At 52.2% G+C, this 23,822-nt stretch overlaps 1 protein-coding gene across 1 annotated transcript; it reads right to left on the bottom strand.

Annotated features, from left to right (window-relative positions):
* Window positions 1–157: 157 nt before the first annotated feature.
* Window positions 158–22,182, bottom strand: MAP3K10 (mitogen-activated protein kinase kinase kinase 10). The gene is made up of 10 exons (XM_006871425.1): window positions 21,501–22,182; window positions 13,638–13,818; window positions 10,758–10,906; window positions 10,108–10,283; window positions 9,347–9,593; window positions 5,586–5,702; window positions 3,225–3,372; window positions 3,010–3,122; window positions 2,061–2,726; window positions 158–480 (listed from the first exon to the last, which is right to left on the bottom strand). Exons 1-10 carry the CDS (start codon window positions 22,180–22,182, stop codon window positions 158–160), a joined length of 2,802 nt encoding a protein of 933 aa, XP_006871487.1.
* Window positions 22,183–23,822: the final 1,640 nt, after the last annotated feature.

The following is a 23,822-nucleotide window of genomic DNA, read 5'->3' on the forward strand; positions in this document are numbered from 1 at the left end:
AAAGGAATAAATTAAGTGGTCCCCTTTCCCTCTTCCCCAATAAATAGAGTGAGTATCCTGCCCAGGGCCTCCCCCACCTTGGGGCATGGTGGGCTGGGGCGGGGCCTGGGGCACTACATTCATGGCTGCCCACTCGGTCGGGCATGGTGGGCAGGCCTCAGTGGGAGCCGTGAACCCCGCACAGGGGCACAGTCTTGTCCTGGCTCTGTCCCTCCATGTCCATGTCCAGCAGGATGGGCTGCAGGCTGGGGGGCCCGGGGCTCTCTGGAGTGTCTGGCCTGCTGGGAGGTGAGATGCTGAACGTGCGGCCAAAGGAGACCAGTTTCCAGGGGTCCAGACGGGGGCGGCTGGCAGCTGGCCGGGGACGTGGGGCAAAGGTCAGGGTGGTGGGGCGGCCTGGGAAGTCTGGGGGCCGGCGGCGGGCTGGGAACAAGGCTTGGGGGTCGGGCAGGCGGGGGAACTCCAGGGGGTCTCGAGGACCTGGGGAAAGAGAATCAGATGAGGTCAGTAAGGTGGGCAGAGGGTGCGTGGCATGAAGAACAGGATTTGGGGCTTCTTTGGGAAGACCTGCTGAGTGAGCTAGGCCGGCTTTGCAGCCCATAAGTGGAGCCGTGGTGGGGCCTCTAGCTAAGACCCAAGCACACCAAGGGTGAATTCTTTAACCTTTCCAGAGCCTGCTGTCTTGTTACCCCTTTAGCCGAATGTCTCATCACTCCTAACTGCCCTACACAGGGCTAGCTCTCTCATACACACACACACACACACCTACAATCCTAGGCATCTCTGGGTGGACCTTCTCCATTAGCAGTTGAACATGGTCACCATTTGCACCACCCAGGTACTTCACCGTCACCGTAGCTACCATGGAACACCCTTGCTGTGAAGCAGATGATGGCGGTAAGATTTAGTAAGTGTCTGTGATAGGAGTCCACTGAAGGGCGGCTAACTGCAAGGTCAGCACTTTAAACCCACCAGCAGCTCTGAGACAAAGATGAGGCTTTGGCTTCCGTGTAAATAAGTGCAGTCTTGGAAACCCTATACGGGCCACTGTGATCAGAATCGGCTGAATGGCAGTGGGTTTTTATCAAGCACTGAAGGAGCCCTTCTGGCTTTGTGGGTTCAGCATCAGGCTGCTAACCACAAGGTCAGAAGTTCACACCCACCAGCCACCCCGAGGAAGAAAGATGAGGCTTTCTGCTCCCACAAAGATTAACAGCCTCGGAAACCCTATACAGAATCACTATGAGTTGGAACTGATTCAAGAACACTTTAACAACATACGTGCTGCTGTTGTGGTGAAGTGCCCTTGAGTTGCTTCTGACTCACAGCGATCATGTATAGGGTTTCTAAGGAGCATTTGGTTGGTTTGAACCACTGACCTTGCAGTTAGCAATCCAATGCTTATCCTACAGTGCCACACCAGGATAAGGTAGACCATGTTGTTGTTGTTTAGTGCTATTGAAACTCAGATATGTTTTAGGCATGGCATTGGCTCTGAAGGGGACTGATGGTAAACCTTACTACAAAGGTAAAGACTGAGTCCATTTCGACTCAATCAAGGGACCCTATAGATGTAGAACTGCTCCCGAGGGCTTCCGAGGATGTATGGTATCCACCATCAGCATCTCTGTGGTTGTTAGAGGTGAATACAGACAACAGCGCCTGGCACAACATGGGTGTTTGTTACATGGTAGCTACAGTGACGACCTTGAGTGGTGTACATGGGGAACGGGATCAGCTGCCAGTGGAACGCTGTAGGTTAATGTCTATCCAGTGGCGCCTAGGAAGGTCTGGTAATTTACTTTCAAAAAATTAGCTCTCGAAAACCCTGTGGGGCCTAGTTCTCCCCTGACACACATGGGGTTGCCCTGAGCCCCACCCCACAGCAACTGATCTCCGACTACGTTGTTGTCACTGTCACCAGTGGGCCCTCTGTAGACATTAGTGTTAGTCACCATGTGTCTCATCACCCGCCGACCCACAGTAACTCCCTTTCCCTTGGTATCAGGTACCTAGCGGTTAAGTTTGAACGCAGGACCTGGTGGGGGTGTCTCACTCACCAGGGCCGGGGCCCACAGCCTCAGGTGCCCCCCGCTGTCCCAGCGCCCCGTCAGAGGGTGTCCGCCGGTGTCCACGGCTCACGGAATGCGCAGCCGTGATGTGGGTGGGCGTGAGCGACTGGCGGGGGTCCTTCTTGAAGCTCTCCAGTTCCAGGTCCACCAGGGGGTTGCTGTTGGGCGAGGGTGTGGGTGCCAGGGGAGAGGGTGGCGGGGAGGGTGCGGCTGGTGTGGCCTCGTCACTGTCCGAGCGCAGCAGCGATCGTGTGGAGTTGCAGTCGGACACGGATGACAGCGACACAAGGGTGGCCGAGGGCACAAGACCTGGGCCAGGAGCCGTGTCGTCGCGGCGGCCCGAGGGACGCCCGGGAGAGCTGAGGCCTCGTGGGAAGCGGCCGGCACGGGGGAAGAGGCCATCGAGCCAGCGGCGATGTTCCTCAGAGTCTACAGCGCGCGCGTCCGCCACGTCGGCGCCCAGGCCCACGGCGCCCAGCAGCGTGGCGCAGCCCAGCAGGGCCAGTTCGCAGCGCCGTCGTGCGCCGGGCCCGGAGCGGGCCGGAGGTGTGGTGCCCGGGGAGGGCTCGGCGGGCAGCGGCACCGAGAGTTGGGACGGGGTGGTGTAGGGGGAGGGGGACACGCTGCTGCCCCCATCCGCCTCGGCGAACTCCTCTGCAACCGGGAGAGGGGTTACTCGACTTTGGCCTTGGCCCTGGCTCAGCGGACGCCCACAATTCCTCCAACAGCCACTCCACCATGTCCCACTGTGTACCATCCTTAGATCTTCCTACTCCCAAAGCTCTAGAAAGGCCCCTCTTCCCTTGGGAATGACTCCCTCACCCCAAGAATGTCTAGGAAACCCCGGCTGCGCCCTTCCATAGAAGCCCCCTGGAATGGCTCACTCCTCTGGCCAGGGGACATCCCCTCCCTTTAACAGGCCCCTTGACCCCCTTACCCATCTCGTTGAGGCTGGCGAAGCCAGGGGCAATGGGTGTGTGTTTGGGGGACTTGCCCAGGTTGGGGGCGCTCGATGACCACTGTTTGCAGCCTTCCCCCAGCGTCTTCAGCCTGCAGGAAGCACGGGAGACATGGGGGCGGGTGCCCTGGGCCTGGGGGGGGGAAGGGGGGGCACGGGTGCAAGGGTGGGTGACTCTGTATAGTTGCCAATACCTCTCCTCTCCACCAATCCGCTCCTTCTGCAGCGTGGAGCTGGGGCCCCATGTCCGGCCCTTCTTCTTGCCACCAACCAGTTCTTCCTTCTTTGGAGGCCCACTGCGGCCCCAGGTCCCACCGCCACCACCACCATCTACAGGAGTCACTGGGCAGAGAAAGGCCACTTGGTTACTGGTTTGGGAGAGTCAGCCTCACCTGGGTTCCCCGCTCCCTTAGGGAGCCTCTGAAGCTTCTTTCTAACTCTCATCATGTCCCTGCCTTGCTATCAACCTTTCCTGCAGGAGCCCTCGCTGTGGTCATGGCAAAGGTCCAGCTCCTCAGCCTGGCACTCGGGCCCTTTGGGAACGACTCCATGCCAGTTTCCTTCACCTCGTCTCTCATCGCTCCTCAGCCTAACTTCGAGCGTTCATTTATCCCAAATGTTGACTGAGTGTCCAGGTGCTGAGCACACAGTGAATGAAACAGATGGATCCTACCCTTGTGGAGTTTTTAGCTTAGTGAGTGGGGGCAGACAATAAGGAGCCCTTGTGGCTCTGTGGGGTAGGCACTGGGTTGCTAACTGCAAGGGCAGTGGTTCAAAGCCACCAGCTGCTCCACAGGAGAAAGATGAGGCTCTTGTTCCAGAAAGACTGACAGTTCCAGAAACCCTGTGAAGCATTTTGAATCTGTCCTAGAAGGTTGCTGTGAATCACAACAGACTCAATGGCAGTGGCTTTGACTGGAGATGGACAATAAACACTAGTCCTACCGAGAAGTAGGAGCACATGCTGTGGAAATCCCAGAGTGGGGTCAAGGGTCTGGGGCATCAGGGAAGACCGTACTCTGGATGGAGAAGGCCACCTTGGAGGTGAGGGAGAAAGCCAAGTAGATAATGAGGGAAAGGACATTTCAGGCGGAGGGACCAGCAAGTGCTGAGGCCTATGGCTGGGTGTTCCTGGAACAGCTGGTAAGGAGGGGAGGCGAGGGCTCTGGCAGGCTGGCTGCTGACTCTCTGGCAGGAGCTTGTACACCTACCTCCAAGCCTTTTGCACACACTGTTCCCTTCCCTTGGAATTCTGTTCCTTCAGTCCCTTTCCCGGCCTGGCTGACAGCTTGCCCTTGAGCCTCCAGCTCTGGCCTAGGGTGGTCCCTGGAATTTGGCTGCTCTTGCTTCCCTAGTCCTACCACACCGAGCACAAACCCACAACTGCCACTGAGGCCATGCCGACTCCCAGCGAGCCTACAGGACAGAGGGGAACTGCAATGTCTCCTAGGGTTTTCGAGGCTCTAAATCTCTGCGGGAGCAGACAGCCTCAAGTTTCTTCTTTGGAGTGGCTAGTGGATTTGAACCACCGTCCTTAACAGTTAGCAGCCCAATGCTTAACCCATTGCACCACTAGGGTTCCTTACCCTGATAATCCAAACTGCCGTTAAGTCGATTCCCACTCATACCGACCTTGTATTTATATGGGTTTCTGAGGCTGTAAAACTTCTCTAAGGAGGAGAACATTTCATCTTTCGGAATGGCTAGTGGGTTTGAACCACCGACCTCATGGTTAGTGGTCTGATGCTTACCCTGTAGCACTACTAAACCTCTGTATACTGACAGCGGTTGTTATTAGGTGCTGTGGAGTCAGTTCTGACTCATAGCGACCCTGTGTAGGGTTTCCGAGAGCAGCTGGTGGGTTTGAACTGCCAACCTTGAGGTTAGTGGTCCAGTGCTGATTCTACAGTGCCAGTCCATCACCAAACCCCAGGACCTTTTCCTCTGCATGAAGCCCCCTGTGGCTCCCTCCTCCACACCTCCTCTAAGTCCAGAAACCATCAGTTCACAGACTCTCTGCTTTTGCTGCTCTCCTTCAACCCAAACCCCTCCCAGCAGCCAGAGGAAAGGGCATTTTACCACTTTGCTGTCCTGCTCGGAGTCCAGGAGGTTCTCCCCACTGTTTAGAATGAAACCCAAACTCCCCACTCTGCCTGCCTCTCCCTCTCATTCACTCTGCGTCAGCCAAGCTGCCCTTTCTGGCCACACACAGGCCTCATTTATTCCCATCTCGGGGCCTTTGCCTGTGTTGTTCCTTCTGCCAAGCACACTGTTCCCTCAGCTCTCACCTGTCCAGCTCCTTACTGTGTAGATCCTCTGTTCCAAGTTCAATTCCTTGGAGAGGCCTAAACAGTAAGCCTTCCTGTACAGTGCTGGCTACGCTACTGCCTGCGGCCTGATTTGTTTACTTGTTTATTGCCTGCCTTCCCTGATGAGAATGGGGAGGGACCATGCTTTCACATTCCACATATGCTCGCTGAGAGGCATGTACGTACGTTCGTACATACTCAGAGACATTTGCTGACTAGTGGGTTGAGGGGCTGGGGGACACTCACAGCGAATAGCCCTCAGCCGGGGGATGATGCTGGGGCTGGCAGGGGGGCTGGCTCCATCGGATCCTTTCCGCTTGTCTAGTGTTGGCGAGGCCTGGACTGTGATCTTATGTTCAAAGCCTGCACAAAGGAAGGGAGAGTTTCTGAAGCACACCATTCCCCACGGGGGAACCAAAGACAAGTGCCCTTCGTAGAGGTCTAGAAGGAATGATAGGGTGGAACACACCCATTCTGCATTCCTTCCAGTGTTTCCATGCCAATGTGTGGTCCTCAGACCAACGGTGACGACAAATAGAAACCTGTTGGAAATGCCAATTCTTGAGCCCAGGATGTCAGCATACTCAGGAGGTGAATGTTCCCAAGTCCTACCCCACAAGGGTGATGTTCAAGTCTGAGAAACCCTCCCTGATGAACTGTAAGATCTAGGACTGATGGTCCATCACTGGGCCACTGGTCACTCACGGCTGGTGCAACCAGGGAATGAGACGTTTTCAATTCCAACATTAATTGAAATTGAAATTGAAAATGGATACTCTGGTTATCCAAGGCATTTGGAATAGCTTGGGTCACCATGGGGTTTGGAAGAGCGTGGACATGTGGATCGAGTGTTAGATTTCCTAGTAGCCATGTTAAGAAACAGTCCACTTTCAGACTGTATTTTTGATACAAGTTTAGTACCTAGATTGTGATGTGCTGTAAGTGGAGGATACACATCGGATGTCAAAGATTTCGTCTGAGAAACAATGAAGGTAGAAGGACTCATTAATCATTTTTTGTATTGATTTACATGTGAAATGGGAACATTTTGGGTATATTGGGTTAAATCAGATACAATCTTACACTGGAACTCCCCGGTTTTCTTGACGTGGTTACTAGGAGATTTACACTCCTACAGTGGCCTGTATTGTATTTCTATCAGACCCCCAGCATAATGTCTTAAGAGCATTACAGAGCTACAGAGCGGGCCCCTCAGACATGGGTGTCTCCCAATGGGTGAATAGGAGCTCTGATAGCTCCGGGGGTTCAGCCTTGGTTTGCTAAGCACAAGGTCAGCAGTTCAAGCCCACCAGCTGCTCTGTGAAAGAAAGATGATGCTGTCTGCATGCATAAAGATTTAGTCTCAGAAACCCTAGGGGGTACGACTCTGTCCTATAGGGTTACGATGTGTTGGAACCAACCGATGGCAGTGGGTTAGTTTGTTAATTTGGGGGGGATGGATGTACACCCTGCCATTTAAGATGCAGCCTTTCTTTTAAAAAAAAAAAAATTTTTTTTTTTTTTTAAATCTGAGAACTGGAACTCTATTAAGTCTTGAAATACAAACTGCTAGGCTGATCTATGAGTAACTGCTACTTTGATATGTCAAAAATGGTTGAATATCAGCAATTTCACATTGCGTTGGGCTGCTAACCGCAAGGTCAGCAGTTTGAATCCACCAGGGCTTCCTTGGAAGAAAGATGAGGCTATTTGCTCCCGTAAAGGTTTACAGCCTCAGAACCCTATACAGGGTCACTATGAGTCAGAACCGACTTGACAGTATGCCACCATCAAGGTGACAAATGCTGTTCGCAGCAGAGGACACAGCTTGTGCAGTGACCTGGAGGCACGAGAGACTGGTGTGTTGAGTAGTTCGGTGGCTGGGGAGGGTTGTTAGGATGAGGTGATTTCGACTCCTAATGGCCCCGTGTGACACAGTAGAACTGCCCCAGAGGGTATCCCAAGCTGCAATCTTTAGGGGGGTCCCGGTGTGGCACTGTAAAATAAGCACTCGACTGATAATTGCAAGGTTGGAGGTCCAAACCCATCAATTGCTCCTCAGAAACCCTATACAGCAGGAATGGGGAAACTTCCTTCTGTCAAAACTTAGAACAGCATTTGCTGACCGTACAAAATTATCCAATTAGAAATTAGCCTGCTATATTTGGTCAAACATTTAATTAATGCATTCCTTAATGTGCTGGACTACAGTCAGTTTGAATCATTAGGTCGGTGGTTCAAGCTCACCAGTCGCTCCTTGGAAACCCTATACAGGGTCGCTATGGGTTGGAAGCGACTCTATGGCACTTAACAACAACAATGTGTTGGCTGGAACTGCAGTTGCCTTGGCAGGGCCAGACAGAGTGATTTTGTGGGCTTTCCATGCCCCTCGGGCCAGAGGTTCCCCACCCCTGATATACAGACTCAGAACCAACTCTACGGCACACCACCACCATGCTCATACTGGCGTCCCTGGTGCTGCAAATGGTGAATGTGTTCAGCTGTTAAACAAAAAGATAGAGGTCCGAATCCACCCAGAGACACCTTGGAAGAAGGGTCAGGCAGTCTGATGCCTTATAGCCATGAAAATCCTGTGGGGAAAAGAAAAAAAAAACAAGACAAACCCGATGGGGTGCAGTTCTCTGACACACGAGGCTGTCGTGGGTTTGACTCAAGTCGATGGCAACTGGTTTTAAGCTAATACCAACTTCTAGGGAATCCAGGGGACAGAGAGGCAAGTTAAATGATACTAAGGTACTAAGGAGCTCTGGTAGCGTAGTGGTTACGAATCGGGCTGCAAACTGCAAGGTCAGCAGTTCGAAACTATCAGCTGCTCCGCGGGAGAAAGATGAGGCTTTCTGCTCCTGTAAAGAGTTACAGCCTCAGAAACCCTGTACAGGGTCGCTATGGGTCAGAACCGACTCAACGGCACTTAGCAACAATAATGGTATTATGGTGTGGCGTGGCAAGATAATACACTGGACTGCAAGGTTGGCTTGGACCACAAGGTCAGCGGTTCAAACTTACTAGCCATTCCTTGGAAACCCTATACAGGGTTGCTATGGAACCAATTTAACTGCACTTAATGAATTATATCCCCACCCCACCCCCCAAATAGGTGTTATAAATGTTAACACCTATTTGTTCTTGTGAAGTGTCATCGAGCTGGTTGTATAGGGTTTATAGGTTGTACAGAGTGCGTGTATAGTGTTTCTGAGGAGCAGGTAGTGAGTTTGAACTGTCGACCTTACAGTTCAAACTGACCTTATGGTTAAGTTCTTATACAACGCCACACCAGGACTCCACTAACACCTATACTGGTGCTTGTATAATCCTAACTGGGGATGGATATTCTTTGTTATGTTTATAAGGCAGGATTAGTGTAGAGCAGGTAGAGCAAGCACAGATGGGGAAGACAGATGCCAAGGAACCAAGAAAAGAAGCTGAAAAATGACGAGAACCTTCCTCCAGAGCCGACAGAAAAGAGAAAGCTGCGCCTCAGAGCGGGACTTCTGGTCTCCTAAACTGAGGGACCGCATTCCCATGTGTTAAAGCCCAGCCACTTGTGGTATTTCTGTTACGAACTAAAAGGCATACTGAAATGGGAGCAGCAAAATCCAGCCTCTGGTACGCAATGGGACAAGCAGTCTTTCCTCAACAAATTACTAGCAAGAAAAAGGAAGGCAAAAAAGTTGGGTGATAAAAGTGTAAGGAAATGCAAAAAAGTAATTATCCTAAAGGTCAACATATGGGATGGGGTGGGCAGTGTTTGGTAAGGGGGCACATGGAGGACAACTAGGAGTAAGTCGCAAGGTACTGTCTGCTTCCAGGGTGGTGAGCGTAAGAATTCATTAAGTTGTTCATCTTGGGGGGTTGTTTCTGAATCTGAAATAGATTTGGCGATAAGAAAGTAAGTCACCAAATCCATGGAAGAAAGATACCCTGGGATGGGATACTCCCGGTGACTCAGGGGAAGGGGGTGATCGAGGGTGTGGGTTGGGTGGTACCGGAGGGCAGGCTGATGTGGCTGCTGCCTTCCCGAAGCTTGAGCAGGCGGCTGCGTTTGAAGTTGCCCTTGCGCTTGTGGACCCTGGGTTTCTCCTGGCTCAGCTGACACATGAGCAGGTGTAACTCTCGCTCCACGATGTCCATCTCGCGCTCGGCCAGCTCCTGCTCCCGCCGCCGCAGCTGCTCCTCTTGGCAACGCTGTTCCTGCGCTGCCCGCAGCAGCTCCTCCTCTCGGCTCCGGAGCTCCTGAAGAGAAGAAGCAGGATGGGATGGGAGAGTAGGCCCGCGCTTCCTGAGGTAAGGCAAGCATGGGTCCAAGTCCAGCCCACATCTCGCTAGCCAAGTCAGGTGTCAGGGCAGGGGGCTATGTTAGTTCTGAAGAAAGGGGTTCGTTCCTTTTCTTTTGTTCACCTTTTATTGGAAAAAAAAAAAAAAAGTAACTCTTCATTTAAGAAAACCTCAAACTAGAGAGACTAGTGAGTCCCCATGTACTTATCATCCAACTTCAACAATTATTTCTACACCTTGCAAATTGTTTCATTGCTCCCCTTTCTTTCCTTCATTTCTGCTGATATTTCAAAGCCAATCCCAGCTATCACCTGTAAGTACTTCAGTGCAGGGTGCATTTTCTGACTAATCCAGCAGGAGGTTGCAGTTTCCTAATAACAGAATCATTGGGCTTGTGTGGACTCTGACCTTCCCTAGGCACCAGAACTCAGGAATCTTGCTTCCTCCCTCCCACCTGGCCCCTTGCTCTCACCTTCTCCTTGGTCCGGAGGTCATCAAACATGTGCTGAATCTCCAGCTTCCAGTCTTCTTGCAGAGAGTGGAAGGACTCTAGGGGCATCTGAAACAGGGCTGACTGTTCGGTGACTTCCAGCCTCTTCAAGATGCTGCCAAAGTCTGGCCGCCCATGGGGGTCTGGGTCCCAGCATTCTGGGGACAGGGGTAGACAGTGGTAGGGATTTGAGTTATTAGAGACCAGAATCTAGATAGGAATCAGCCTGCTCAGTGGAAGACAAAACCTCAGGGAAATGTGGACAGTTTGCTTCCATGGAGCTGGGGGAAGGACTCAAAGCCAGGTCCTGGCAATATTATTTCACTCAGTGGAGAGAAACCCACGGGCCTGCTCCCTAGGAGGGGCTGGTGGGAGGTTGCAGGGTGGACCCTAAGGCCAATGATTGCTCATGGGTTGCCCTCAAGAGTGGTGAGCTTTGCCCGAACAGTGGTCTGGGTCAGGGGGGCACAGGGTCAACTGTGGAGGAGACTCTTGGTGGTCTGATGGGTTCCAGGCCCTTCTCCCTCTTTCCTGGGGTCACGGGTATGGCTGGTGTACAGATATGAGGTCTAGGCCTGAGGACCCCTGCCACCCCAAGCTGAGCCTACCCTCTCCATGGGGCCCTGGCTCACCCTCCAGTAGGCGGGCAAAGGGCTCGGGGCATGTGGAGGGGATGGGCAGCGTCAGCTTGTTCATAGCTACGCCATATGCCACGGCCAAGGCGTCGATTTCGCGGTAGGGGACCTCACCCGTCAGCAGCTCCCAGAGCAGAACTCCGAAGCTGCAGGGGGGGGAAGAGGGAGGGTGATACACAGCCTACTCCAATCCTCACCTACACTCCAGTCATGTCCCCTCCCACAGCAGGCCTCCCTCACCCCAAACCCACCCCTGGTAGACGTGGCTCTCCCCTCACCCCTGCCTGAAAATCTTTAGTTAGTCCCTGCCTGAACACCTTTAGTTAGTGCCCTGTGCTTACCGGGCAAACCCTCCCTGCTGCCCTTGCTTAGCCCTGACCTTGATGCCTGCAGCTTGTCTTCTAAACACTCTTGCCTCCACTCCAAACCACCCACCCATCCACCGACCCCCACTCTGTCTTGTGGGCACACCGAACAACTAAAGCAGCCTTATCCTTCATAACCTCTGGTGTCTGCACATGCCACCCCTTTGTCTAGAACACTTTCCTTTGGGTAACTGTCCTTCTAGTCTCAGCTCAGATGCCTCCCTCTGCCAGCAAGTCTTCCTCAATTCCACAGCCTCCAAAGTTGGGTCAGGGGCCCCTCTCTTCTGTGTTTCCTGCTGCTTGTGCATCAAAAACATGTTAATGCTATTAACGTTTATGAAGTGCTTGGTCCTCAGAGCCCGTGAGGCAGAAGGCAGTGTTACTGTATGGGCCAGTTGTGGCTGACGAGCAGGGGGTCAGCTCAGCTGCTTGCTTAAGGTCATACATACAGCCATGTTTGGAGTAACGGTCTATCTGACACCCAGGACAGAGCCCTTACAAGGCTACGCAACATCAGCACGTTAATCACCGTGTTACTATCCCTGTGTCAGACTTCCCCAGCAAACTGTGCATCCTTTCATCTCCAGTTCACCATTCTATGTGGTGCCCAACATGATTCCTGTGCTCCTCCAATATCTACTCATTTATTCATTCAACATATATGTCCTAAGCAGTTATCGTGTGCCAGGCACCGTGCCAGGTTCTGGGGATATGGTAGTGACCCAGATGAGCACCAATCCTGCCCTTAGGTAGTGTCCACTCTTCCTCTTTTCCCTCAGTAACAGCCACTACTTGGACATTTTCTCGCCTCCTTGCAGTTAGGTGTGGTCATTGACTACAGTCTGGCCAGCAGGATGGAGGAGGTGTAGGGTTCACCTAATGTCTAGGAAATGTCCTTAAAGACAAGAAGCGCTCTTTCCTACTGGTTGGAATCTGGACACAAAAGCTGGCACTCAAGTCACCATTCTGGATCGTGAACTTGGGAGTTGAGGCCACACGGGGTCGGGGAGAGGAGGTGATTTTCTCTTGGAGGTGGCATGTCCTCCACCACCTCTCCATGTCCCTGTAACTATGGGACATTCTATGACTGGGGAGCCATGGACAATGCATGTGTGGAGAAGCACAGGACAGAACCCCACGAGGAAGCATTATCCTGCCCAAAGGCAACCACACCCCCAAGGAAGAACCCTGACTGAAAGGAGCCCCAATCCCTGATGCCAGTTCTGGACTTCACGTGAGAGAGAAAAAAATGGCCAGTCTTGTTCATATTTGGGGTTTCTGTTCCTCGCAGCTGAAATACTGTTTGGCACCATAAATGGATGCTTGTTGGAAAGCTGGTCAGAACTTCTCCCAGTGGGGTATTCCACTCTAGGATGGGCTGCAACTTCCTGTCAGATGTACCCCTATCCCAAACCCATTTGTTTGCTGCTTGGTCTCCCTCTGGAGCCTCAGGAACAGTAAGTGAGGAGACCTGGGTTTGGCTTCAACCAAATAGGTGGCTCCAAGATGGGGTTCTCACCGCCACCATCAACAACAGCTTCCTTATGTCCGTCCACCCACTGCCTCTCCTGTCCCCTCCAATTCATTCTCCAACCCCAGTGGAGGGAGATTCAGGTGGTGCCACTGGGGGCTGGCTTTCCACTGCGCTGCCTACAAAGCCCTCCACCTCTCCAACATCATTTCCTCTGCTCTCCTGCTTGGTGGCGCTGCTCTAGTGACATGGCTTCCTTTGCTGTTTCTGGAACACACCATGCTTGTTCCTCAGTCAAGGCCGTGGTGGTAGCTGATCTCTGACTGGGAGGCATCTTCCCCCACAGTCTGCATGGCTAGCTCCTTTCCACTCACAACTCAGCTAGGAAGGATCGCTCCCAGAAGAGCTTTCCTGGTCCACCCACCACCAAGTAGCCAGCAGCTCCTCTCCAAAGGTGTATTTGCCTTTTTTCTTTACAAATTCTGATTTTCTTAAAGAAAAGGCTATTTTCAGCTGTTTGTGATGAATACTTACTATCCTTGAAGGCAGGGAGCATGTCTATTTTTGTTCACTACTGCCACCCCAGACCACAGCACAGGTGGTGGGATGGATGAATGAATGGTGGCCTCCTTTTCATGGTTCAGCAAATGAGGGGGCATGACCTGAATGGTCTTGGAGGAGCCTTTCATCCTATCTCACTCTCTTCGGAATTTTTCCTTTCCTTCTAGGAGTCCTGGTGTAACACTGTAGGATAAGCGCTTGACCTCAAGGTCGGTTTGAACTGCAGGGTCGTCGGTTCAAACCCACCAACCACTCCTTGGAAACCCTATACGGGTCGCTATGAGTCAGGACTGGCTCAACGGCACTTAACAATGAGAAGTTGCCCCTCAGTTACCAATTCCAGGAGCAGAGCAGGTGACTGCTTTGGCCTTTGCCTGCTGGTGACCTCAGGCTACCGGGCTCCTGGCTGCGGTAAGACCCCCCTCCACACCTTTGGTTCTTGCCCCCTCTGCCCTCCACCCCCGGCCCATCTCTCAGCACCTCCACACGTCACTGCTTTTGGAGAAGAGGGAGAGACGGATAACCTCCGGTGCCATCCAGGCGTACGTCCCTGCGGCGCTCATTTTGGTGGTCTTGTGCCACTCGCGGGCAAGGCCGAAGTCCGTGATCTTGAGCACCGTGTCAGCAAGGTTGTGGTTCTCGATGGCCTCCAGAATAAGGACTGTGGACAGAGGAACAGGTGGGTCACCCCTGACCTGAGTGTGTCCACATCCCCAACTCTGCGTCACCTACTTTCCTGATCCAAAACTTGTCTTGTCTTTCCACACGTTCCCCCTGCTCTCCTGATTCCAATGTGTGCTCCACTGAGCTCAGTGAAAAGCCTCGGCCTTGAATTCCCAGCCACCCCAAAAGCGGGACCTGCAGACCATGAGGGATGAGCATGGCCTCATTTCATCTCCATCCCCCCAAACCTTTCCTCCTTCCTGGGCCCATGTTGTTTGCTATCTGATGACAGCACTTCACATGGAAGGGCAGAGTGCTCTCCCCATTCCCTGACACTGGGGTCACCACGTGACTTGCTTGGACCAACGAATGAGGTGGAAGTGACCGAGGACCTGTTCTGAGCCCAGGCCTCAGGAGACCTCGCTTGCTTGTCCTCTTGAGTTCCTGCCAGCATCGAGAACCTGCCTTGGGTAGTTCACCGGCCCCAGCAAGTGGAGCATCACAGTGCAGCGCCTCCTCAGCTGAGCCTGGCCTAAATCCATTTACCTGCCAGGCAATCTGCAAACATATGAGCTGTCTGAAGTCACGGAGCTTTCGGGCTGGTTAGTTACATGGCATTTTTGTGATAAAACCTGACTGCTACACCGTGAAACATACTAAATGATTCCAGTTTATCTGCTGCTTAGAGTTATTATCAGAGTCCTGGTGTGGCACTGTAGGATAAGCACGGGGCTGTGAACTGCAAGGTCAGTGGTTCAAACCCACCAGCCACTGCTTGAAAACCCTATACAGGGTTGCTGTGAGTTGAAACCGACTCAACAGCACTTAACAAGAACAGCAGCAGTGTCGTTACTAACAGTGGTAATAATCGTAGCTTACTGGACTGCTAAACCACAAGGTCGTGGTTCAAACCCAGCAGCCCCTCCTCCAGAGAAAGATGAGACTTTGTGCCCCTGTAAACAGTTACAGTCTCGGACACACTGGGTATGGTCACTAGCAGTTAGAATCAAGCGATGTCAGCAGGTTTGGTTTTGGGTAAGGTTAATCAGGGACCTGGTGTGGCGCTGTAGGACACGCACTGGAACGCTAACTGCAAGATTAGTGATTCAAATCCACAAGCCACTCCCTGGAAGCCCTATACAGGGTCACTGTGAGTCAGAACCAATTCAAGGGCACTTAACAAAGACAACATCATAAGTTGCTGTTGTTGTTAAGTGCCATAGAGTTGATTCCGACCCATCGCGACCCTGTATAGGGTTTCTGAGGAGCAGCTGGTGAGCTTGAACTGCTGACCTTGCAGTTCAAATGGCCTTGCAGTCTGGCGCATTAACCCACAGCGCCACACCAGGACTTGGCTAAATCCTTTATGGAATCCCTGGTGGTACAAACAATTAAGGCACTTGGCTGCTAACAAAAAAGGTTGGACGTTTAAGCCAATCTCCCAGAGATGCCTTGGAACAAAGATCCGGTGATCCCCTTCAGAAAAAGCAGCCACCGACAACCCTAAGGACACGTATGTTATAGTCTGACACACATGAAGTCGCCATGAGCTGACAGGACAGTAATTGGTTAAATTAGTTCGTAAGCAACTCATTTCATTGATTAGGAGAAGGAAGCTCAGAGAGATAAAGACATTTGGCCAAGATCACACAGCTAGAAAATGGGTGGGGTCAAGACTTGGACTTGACACCATGTTACCCACCCTTGTGAGTACAGAGTACTGCCTGCATTTGGAACCCGGCGTGGCCACGTATTAGCTGCACACCCTTGCATCCTTCTTCACACAAAACACTCTCTTCTGTTGTTGTTGTTGTTAAGTGCCGTCGAGTCGATTCCGACCCATAGAGACCCTGTACAGGGTTTCCAAGGGTGTAAATCTTTACAGGAGTAGAAAGCCTCATCTTTCTTCCGCGGAGTGGCTGGTAATTTCAAACTGCTGACCTTAAGGTTCACAGCCCGATTCGTAACCACTACGCTACCAGAGCTCTTCTGTTAACTGAGGATAATGTTGTTGTTAGGCACCAGCAAGTCGGTTCTGACTCATAGCAACCCTGTATAGGGTTTGACATGTCAACCCTGTGGTTCACAATCCAGTGTTAATCCCACAGTGCCACACCAAGATAACAGTACTTATTTTATAAGATTGGATAAAGGTTTACCACTGGTATGTAGCTGGATCATTGGAAAGTGTTAGCTGTTATTAGTGTGTGAGGTCTCCGCAATTGTGCCTGGTTACTCCAGCTTTATCTTGTGTCTTTTCTGGTGGTTTCCACACTGATGAGAAGCAGGAGGTTGTTCTACGGGGGTAAGTCAAAAGGTATTTCTACTAAGGTTCCAGTTCATTCATGCATGGGTTTATTCCTAACAAGACACGCTTAAACATGTCTCTGCAATCAGTGGGTAGCTGTAGAGAAGTTCTCTCAGTAATATACTTGTCTTAGTCTCATTGGGGTGTCTTTAAAACAAAAAAAGGTACAATCAGAGAGTGACTTCTGAAGGGATCGACTAGGCAGTTCAATTCAAGGTGAAAAGGTCATCTCAGATGGTTATGATGATTGTTGTTTGAATTCTGAAGGGGAAATCTTGATAGATTTTATTGAAGGACACAGGACCATCATAGGGACTTATTGTGAGTAAGTTGTAAGGAAACGGAAAGCTACACTGGTGAGGAAAAAGCTTGGAAAGTTGTACTGAGAAACTGTTTTCTGTCACATTGGATATCAAAGTGGCTGTTTTGATGGGCTGTAAACCAAAGAGCACAGAATTCTTGGGGGAAGGATTAGAGATGGAAACACCTCCGATGGCACCTAACAACAACAAAGCACAGAGACCTAGATGGAGGACATGTTGAGAAACAAGAGCTTCATGTTTTAAATCAACGTTTCTGTGGTTTTATAGCACCACTTTATGATTTAGCCTCAAATTATTATAAACCATTTGGCAGATGAAGAAACTGAGGGTCAGGAAGGTCAATACGCTGCCCCAGGCCAACAATCAGTAATCGTGTCCATTCTCACCAAAACCCAAACCAAACCCACTGCCTTGGAGCAAGCTGATTCCAACTCAGAGCAATCCTATACAGGGTTTCCGAGACTGTCAATCTTTATGGAAGAAGACAGCTTCATTGTTCTCCTGCAAAGTGGCTGGTGGGTTTGAATAACCTTGTGGTTATCAGCCCAATGCCTAACCCACAACGTCACCATGCACCCTCCTCCTGGCAGTCACCGTGACTCCCCCTCCTATTCTAGTGTGGTACTCCTGTGATGGATGGGACACTTATTACTACGTCTTATTTCTGCATTTATTTAAGGTTAGGCTGCAAGCAGAGTCCTGGTATGGTACGCTATAGGATAAGCACTAGACCACCACAAGACTAGTGGTTCAAACCCTATACAGCGGTCACTCTGAGCTGGAACAGACTCCACAGCACTTAACAGCAACAGGCTGAAATCAGCTGCCTTACAAAAAATATATGCCTGATCATGTCATTCCATGCTTACAGATCTCGAATGGTGTCAACAACACTGACATCAAGTCCTCCCTGTGGCCCCTAGGTCCTCTGTGGTCTGGCCCCTGCCTGCCTTTCTACCTGCTCTCCTTCTACCTGTGCCTCACCCCTGCTCCTCCAACTCCCACAAGACAAGCCCATCCCCTCCTCAGACTCTTCATCTTTGCTTAGAACTTTGTAAGGCTAAGGGCTCTTCATTCAGGCCTTGCTCAAATACTGCCTTCCCTGACCACCGGATCTAAAATTGCTTCTGGATCCTTAGAGGCAAGGATGGTGACACTTCACCTCTCGTACTTTTCACAGATTGTCAGGAAGGGTCAGCGAAAAAGAGGAAGATCCCCCAATGAGGTGGACTGACACAGTGGCAGTGAAGAAGAGGAAGACCCTCAGTGAAATGGATTGATACAGTAGCAGTAGCAATAGGCTCAAACCTAACAATTGTGAGGCTGGAGCAGGATCAGGGAGTGTTTCATTCTGGTGAGCACAGGGTTGCTGAATCGGAATCAACTCAACGGCACCATCCTTAACCTGCTGGATTTTCTTCAGAGCCCCTGATACTGTCTGAAACTTTGGTATGGATGGATGGATGTAATCCATCTCCGCTCTCAAGGCTACAAATTCCTTAAGGGTAAGATTCTTGTCTTGTTCATCTGTGTAATCCCAGAGCCTAATACAGCACCTCACTCACTTACTGCCTGCCATTGAGTCGATTTCGAGTTACAACAACCCTGTAAACCTTTATGAGAGCAGAAAGTCTCACCTTTCTTCCGTGGAGTGGCTGGTGGGTTTGAACTGCTGACTTAGTGGTTAGCAGTCCAATGCATAATCCACGAAGCCACCAGGGCTCCTTAAAATGGTGCCCAGTACCTAGCAAGTGTTTACGACTCAAACTGGTGAACAAGTGTCATTAGATGAGTGACTCCTTGGAGGAAGCTGTGTGTTGTCTCGGCATGTCCTAGCAGGAAGCCCTGACCTCACATGGCCACCAGCCCTTCGTGAAGGCGGCACCGGCTACAGATACACTTGATGGGGAATGAAGTCCCTAAGACCTTACCAGCTGGCTGTGAATCTGAAGGGGTGAAGGGGGCACTGAAAAGGGGCTTAGGCCTTCAAAAAGAGCAAGCTGGGTGAGGAGTCCTGCCTCTATTCATCTGGCATTTCAGCAGGGGTAGGGCATGGTGATACAGTGTTTAAACACACTGCTGCTAACCGAAAGGTTGGTGGCTCAAATGTACCAGCTGCTCCTGGGACAAAGATGTGGAAGTCCACTTCTGTAAGGACAGCCTATGGGGGCAGGGCTACTCCGTCCTCTAGGGTCCCTATGTTGTTGTGAAGTGCCATTGAGTCAGTTCCGACCCATAGCGGCCCTGTATAGGGTTTCCAAGGAGCATCTGGTAAGCTTGAATCGCCGACCTTGCAGTTCAAATGGCTTTGCTATGAGGCGGGATCAATTTGATGACAATGAGTTTCTAGAGCAGGGGGCGCAATGGTTAAGTGCTCCGCTGTGGATCGAAAGAATAATCAGTGGTTCAGACTCCACCAGCTGCTCTGCAGGCAGGCAATCTGCTTCCATAAAGATGAAGCCTAGGAAACCCTATACGGCAGCTCCTGCTCTGGCCTATAGGCTTGCTGTGAGTTGGAACCAATTCATTGGCACAGAGCAGAGCGTGAGCAATCTCTGACTGGGTGGTGCACATGGCTGGTGGTTTGAACCCACCTAGAGGTGATCTGTTCCTGAAAGGTCCCAACCTTGAAAACCCTATGGTGTATAGTTCTACTCTGACACACATGGGGTCACCAAGACTAGGAACTGACTGGACAGCAATTAACACCATGGTGAGAGCTTCACAGAAGACAGGGACTGTGTCTGTCTTGCTCCATTTCCTTGCCCTGACCCAGGCCCATGGTACATGTGTTGAATGTATGAGGGGACTTCAAAAGGTGTGTGGGAAAATTTCACGATTTTTTCATTTCATTTTTCTGCACAATTTTGGAAGTCACCTGCATGAATGCTGGGACTGGGAGATCAGAAAGACGCAGGGGCTTGAAGATGGTGGGGTGGTGGGGTGAGACAACAGACAACAGACCTAAAATGAGTGTGATGGATTCAAACACATTTCAAGAGGGAGAATGGATCCAGAGAGATGAGATGCGAGGGATGAGAACAAAAGGAGGCCTAGAGCTCTGGTAGCGTAGTGGTTAAGGGTTGGACTGCTAACTATTAAGGTCAGCAGTTCGAAACTACCCGCTGTTCCGCAGGAGAAAGATGAAGCTTTCTGCTCCCGTAAAGATTTACAGCCTCGGAAACCCTGTACAGGGTCGCTATGAATCGGAAGCGATTCCACGACACACAACCACCACCAAGGATGCTTGGGTGGCAGCGATGTGAGGGAGACACACATGCTGGCCACATTCACGATTGCTTCCCTTTGCTTAACACATAATCCAGTTGAGAGAATACTGAACGAAGACTGAATATATAGACACAGAACTGAGGGGAGTGTGATGAGGCAGAGGAAGGCTGGGAGAGTCAGGCAGGTAGGCTTTCCTCCTGCTGGATCCCTAGGGCCCAGGACAGGGTCTGGAAATACAAGTGAATGAATACAATTTCTAGTTTATGAGTACTGTCTGTCTGTGTATTCTCTTGCTATCCCTATCGCCACTGGATCTCCCCTCCTCGTGAACCAAACATTCGTGAACAACACAACTATGTCGAGGTCAGACCCTGACAGACAGAAATGTGGCTGTCACGGTTTCCACTGGTCTCCTGGTTAACCCAAAATCACAAATTAAAAAGAAACCAATAAATAAAACAACCGACCCCATTGTCGTTGAGTTGATTCTGACTCATAGTGACCCTATCTGACAAAGAACTCCTCATAGGGTTTTCCCAGGCTGTAATCTTTACAGGGAGTCGGGGGTGTGGCGCTGTGGGTTAAAGCGCCAGACTGCAAAGCTGTTTGAACTGCAAGGTTGGCGGTTCAAGCTCACCAGCGGTTCCTCAGAAACCCTACACCGGGTCGCTATGGGTCAGGATCGACTCGATGGCGCTCAACAACAACAACAACAATCTTTACAGAAACAGATGGCCACATCTTTCTTGTACAGAGCGACTGGTGGGTTCAAACCGCTGACCCTTTGGTTAATCGTCAAGTGCGTAACCACTTGCGGCACCAGGGCTCCTCTGGGCTCCCAGTGAAGAGCTGCTCCATTAGTAACATGTGCTGACTCAATGGGAAGCTACTGGACCTAGATGTGGGCCCTGGGGAACCTTCTCTTCCATTTGGCCTCATTTATTCCTTCATTCATTTATTTATTTACTCAACCAACCAATCAACTCAGGAGAGCTTGTGAGAGGCCAAGCTGCCTGGGACCATCTGCATCTGCCTCTCTACACCCCTTTTTCTCCTCCCTCATCTTCTCCAGGCCGCCTGAGAGGCTATTAGAACTCCAGGAAGTGGTTCTCAACTGGGGTTAATTTTGCCCCAAAGTGGACATTTAGTAACGTCTGATGACATTTACTTTCGGTTGTTACAACTTGAGGGTGCAGGGGAGGATGCTAATGGCATTTAGTGGGTAATGGCCCAGGAAGCTGCTACAGAACTTACAATGCACAGGGCACACTCCCCACAACAATTATCCAGGTCAAAATATCAACAGTGACCGGCTGTGAAACTGGTTAGGTTCCTTTTGCCTCTGCCAGGTGGAATGGGGTCATAGGTTGGATGGGGAGCATCATCAGAGCAGACACTTGAAGGGCAGGGAATTCTTGACTTCAACCTTTCCTGAGCTACAGTGATTTTAGTAAACTACAGTGATAGGTTGGCAGGCAAGACCATCCCCTCAGAGCTTCTTTCTCCTCCCTTCCTGGAACAAGACCTGCCCCACCCAGCCCTGAAGGTAGATCGCTGTCTCTTCCGGACCCACATTACCTTTTGGAGTCCCTCCTATTGGTGGTGCTGTAGGAAAATCACTGGCATGCTAACCACAAGAGCAGTGGTTCAAGCTCACCAGAAGATCAGGGGAAGATGAGGCTTTCTGCTCCCACAAAGATTCACAGCCTCAGAAACCCTATAGAGTCTCTATGAGTCAGAACCTACTTAAAGGCACTAACAAGACTTGCCTCACATTCCCTGGGAAGAGAGCTTTGCAGGAGGAGACAGACCACTTACTGTTGATAGATTTGAGGTCCCGGTGGATGATGGGTACCGGGGCATCATTGTGTAGGTAGTTCATACCCCGAGCGACCTGCACCGCCCAGTTGACGAGCACGTGAGGGGGCACCCGGCGTCCTGCCAGCACTCTGCTCAGTGCGCCCCCTCTGGCATATTCCATGACCAGACAGAGGTGTGGGGGGCTGAGGCAGGCGCCCCGAAGGGCAATGATGTTGGCGTGCTGCAAGGCTCCAAAGAGCCGGGCCTCCTGGCGCACCTGCTCTGCTGTGACTGCCGAGTCCTGCTCAGGGTCCAGTCGGGCGGCCTTGACAGCCACCTCCTCGCCGCGCCACAGAGCCCGGTAGACCTTGCCAAAGCCCCCGACGCCGATGATCTCCTCCAGTTCCAGTTCGTGGAAGGGGATCTCCTGGGGGAGCTGGAGGCTCGCGGGCGCGGCAGGGGTCACAGGGGCCACGTAGTTGCTGGGGAAGACACCCACCCGGCCGCTGGGCAGCTGCCCGGTCCACCAGCCCTCGTCTCCGGACACAGCACAGTCTTGAGAAAGCACCTGGACACGGTCGCCCCTCCGCAGGGTCAATTCCTCATCTCCCGCCGCCTCATAGTCGAATACCGCGGTCCAGACCGGCCCCGCGGGGGTCGTGCCCCACTCCCTGGCCACCGCCCCCTCCTCCTCCTCCATGGGGGAGGGGCCGGGAGCTGCGGGAGGCCGCTTCACACAGGCTGCCCGCGGGATGCTGAGGGCGGGCCCCAGCGGCCAGGATGGGGGGCAGTCTCTGTGGGTTGTGGGGGGCTTCTGGGGACCATGGCTGGGGAGCAAAAAGAACGTCTTTACAAGGGCGGGATCAGATCGTCCCCTCGGATTCCTGCTACCCAAGCAGGGTGGAGTGGGGGTGGGGTGGCGGGTTCACCTGTCTCCCCCAAATGTCAGGGCGCTAAATGCATCTGGCTGCGCATCCCCCGAATTCCTGCTGGGGCCCGCCGGTGGGGGCGAGGGCGAGGGACGCACGCAGCCCTCTTCCCCGCGCCTCTCACCCCGTGGAGCTCCACCGGCGGCCCCCAGCTCCGCATCCTGGCCCACGGCCGCCGGACGGGGCAGGGGTGGTGGGGCCTGGGGGCGCCCGCCCCGGATTGGGGTGGCGCGCCCCTCGACCGCTTCACGCAGGGGGTGGCCGGACAGCCCCCATCCTCCGCACCGGCCTCCCGGTTGGCCCCAACCCCTGGCCCCGCCCGCGCTGCTTCCCGGGGCCGCCGGCGGTGCCAGCGTTACGTGCCCGCTACCGCCGCCGTAGTGCGGCCTGGGAGTTGTAGTCCCTGGCTGCGCGTCCTCGAGATCCATCCCAGTCGTCCAACCACCACCCTCCTGCCACCCACCAGCCTTACTGCCCATCCCCGGCTGCAATAGGGACCCCGAGGGACCAGGAAAGTGCTCCTAGGACGATAAACCCGGTTTCAGACCCGGTGGGCCGGGAGTTTGGAGGTGGGAAGAATGAAGGAACCAGCATTCCCCACAGACCCTGCTGGAACCACGACCCATGCTGGGGTGACAGTAAGGAACGCGCCTTACAAAAGGAAAAGAAAGAGCTATATGAGCTAGGGTTAACTTCTCAGAGCATCCAATGTTGCCGGGACTAGGCCGGACGGTAGGACGGTCCCTGAGGCTCCCGGCCCGAGGTGCACGCTGGGAAATGTAGTCGGCCGTCGACTTGCGGCGTTAGGGAAAGCGGACCCCAGTCCTCAGTCCAGTGTTTAATTCACTGTGCTACTAGGGATGCTTCAGCACCACAAAGTCAAGTATAAAAAGGGTGGTTTGAGGGTAAGAAATAGTAGCTTCACAACTACTCAGCATCCATAGACAGCTTTCTGTACTTTGTTGTTGTTAAGTGCCATCGAGTCGGTTCCGACCCATAGCAACCCTGGAGAGGGTTTCTGAGGAGCAACTGGTGAGCTTGAACCGCCAACCTTGCAGTTCAAAGGCTTTTCAGTTTGGCTCATTAGCCCACAGCACCACACCAGGACTTCTATACTTAGTAGGACTTTAATTTAGCTACTATAACAAGGACCTCTGGTAGTGTTGTTGTTGTTAAGTGCCGTCTGGTAGTGTAGTGGATATGAATTGGGCTGTGAACCTAAAGGTCAGCAGTTTGAAACTACCAGCTGTTCCACGGGAGAAAGATGAGGGTTTCTGCGCCTGTAAAGATTTGCAGCCTGTTGCCACGAGACAGCCATTGTGTGTATCTCGGTTTTGCTTGCTCTATGATTTTTCCCTCAGCAGGGTCAGCATTTCGAGTCCACCAAGTGCTGTGTGGGAGAAAGATGAGA

The sequence above is a fragment of the Chrysochloris asiatica genome, unplaced genomic scaffold (assembly GCF_000296735.1).
Source record: "Chrysochloris asiatica unplaced genomic scaffold, ChrAsi1.0 scaffold00168, whole genome shotgun sequence".
NCBI lineage: Eukaryota > Metazoa > Chordata > Mammalia > Afrosoricida > Chrysochloridae > Chrysochloris > Chrysochloris asiatica.

What these genes read in the sequence shown, in the direction of transcription:
- MAP3K10 (XM_006871425.1), bottom strand. Translation starts at nt 22,182, where the DNA reads ATGGAGGAGGAGGAGGGGGCGGTGGCCAGGGAGTGGGGCACGACCCCC. An exon ending in GGACCTCAAATCTATCAACA is followed by an intron (nt 13,819 to 21,500) that starts GTAAGTGGTCTG and finishes CTCTGTCCACAG; the next exon opens with TCCTTATTCTGGAGGCCATC. An exon ending in CCGGCTGAGGGCTATTCGCT is followed by an intron (nt 3,373 to 5,585) that starts GTGAGTGTCCCC and finishes TTCTCTGCCCAG; the next exon opens with TGACTCCTGTAGATGGTGGT.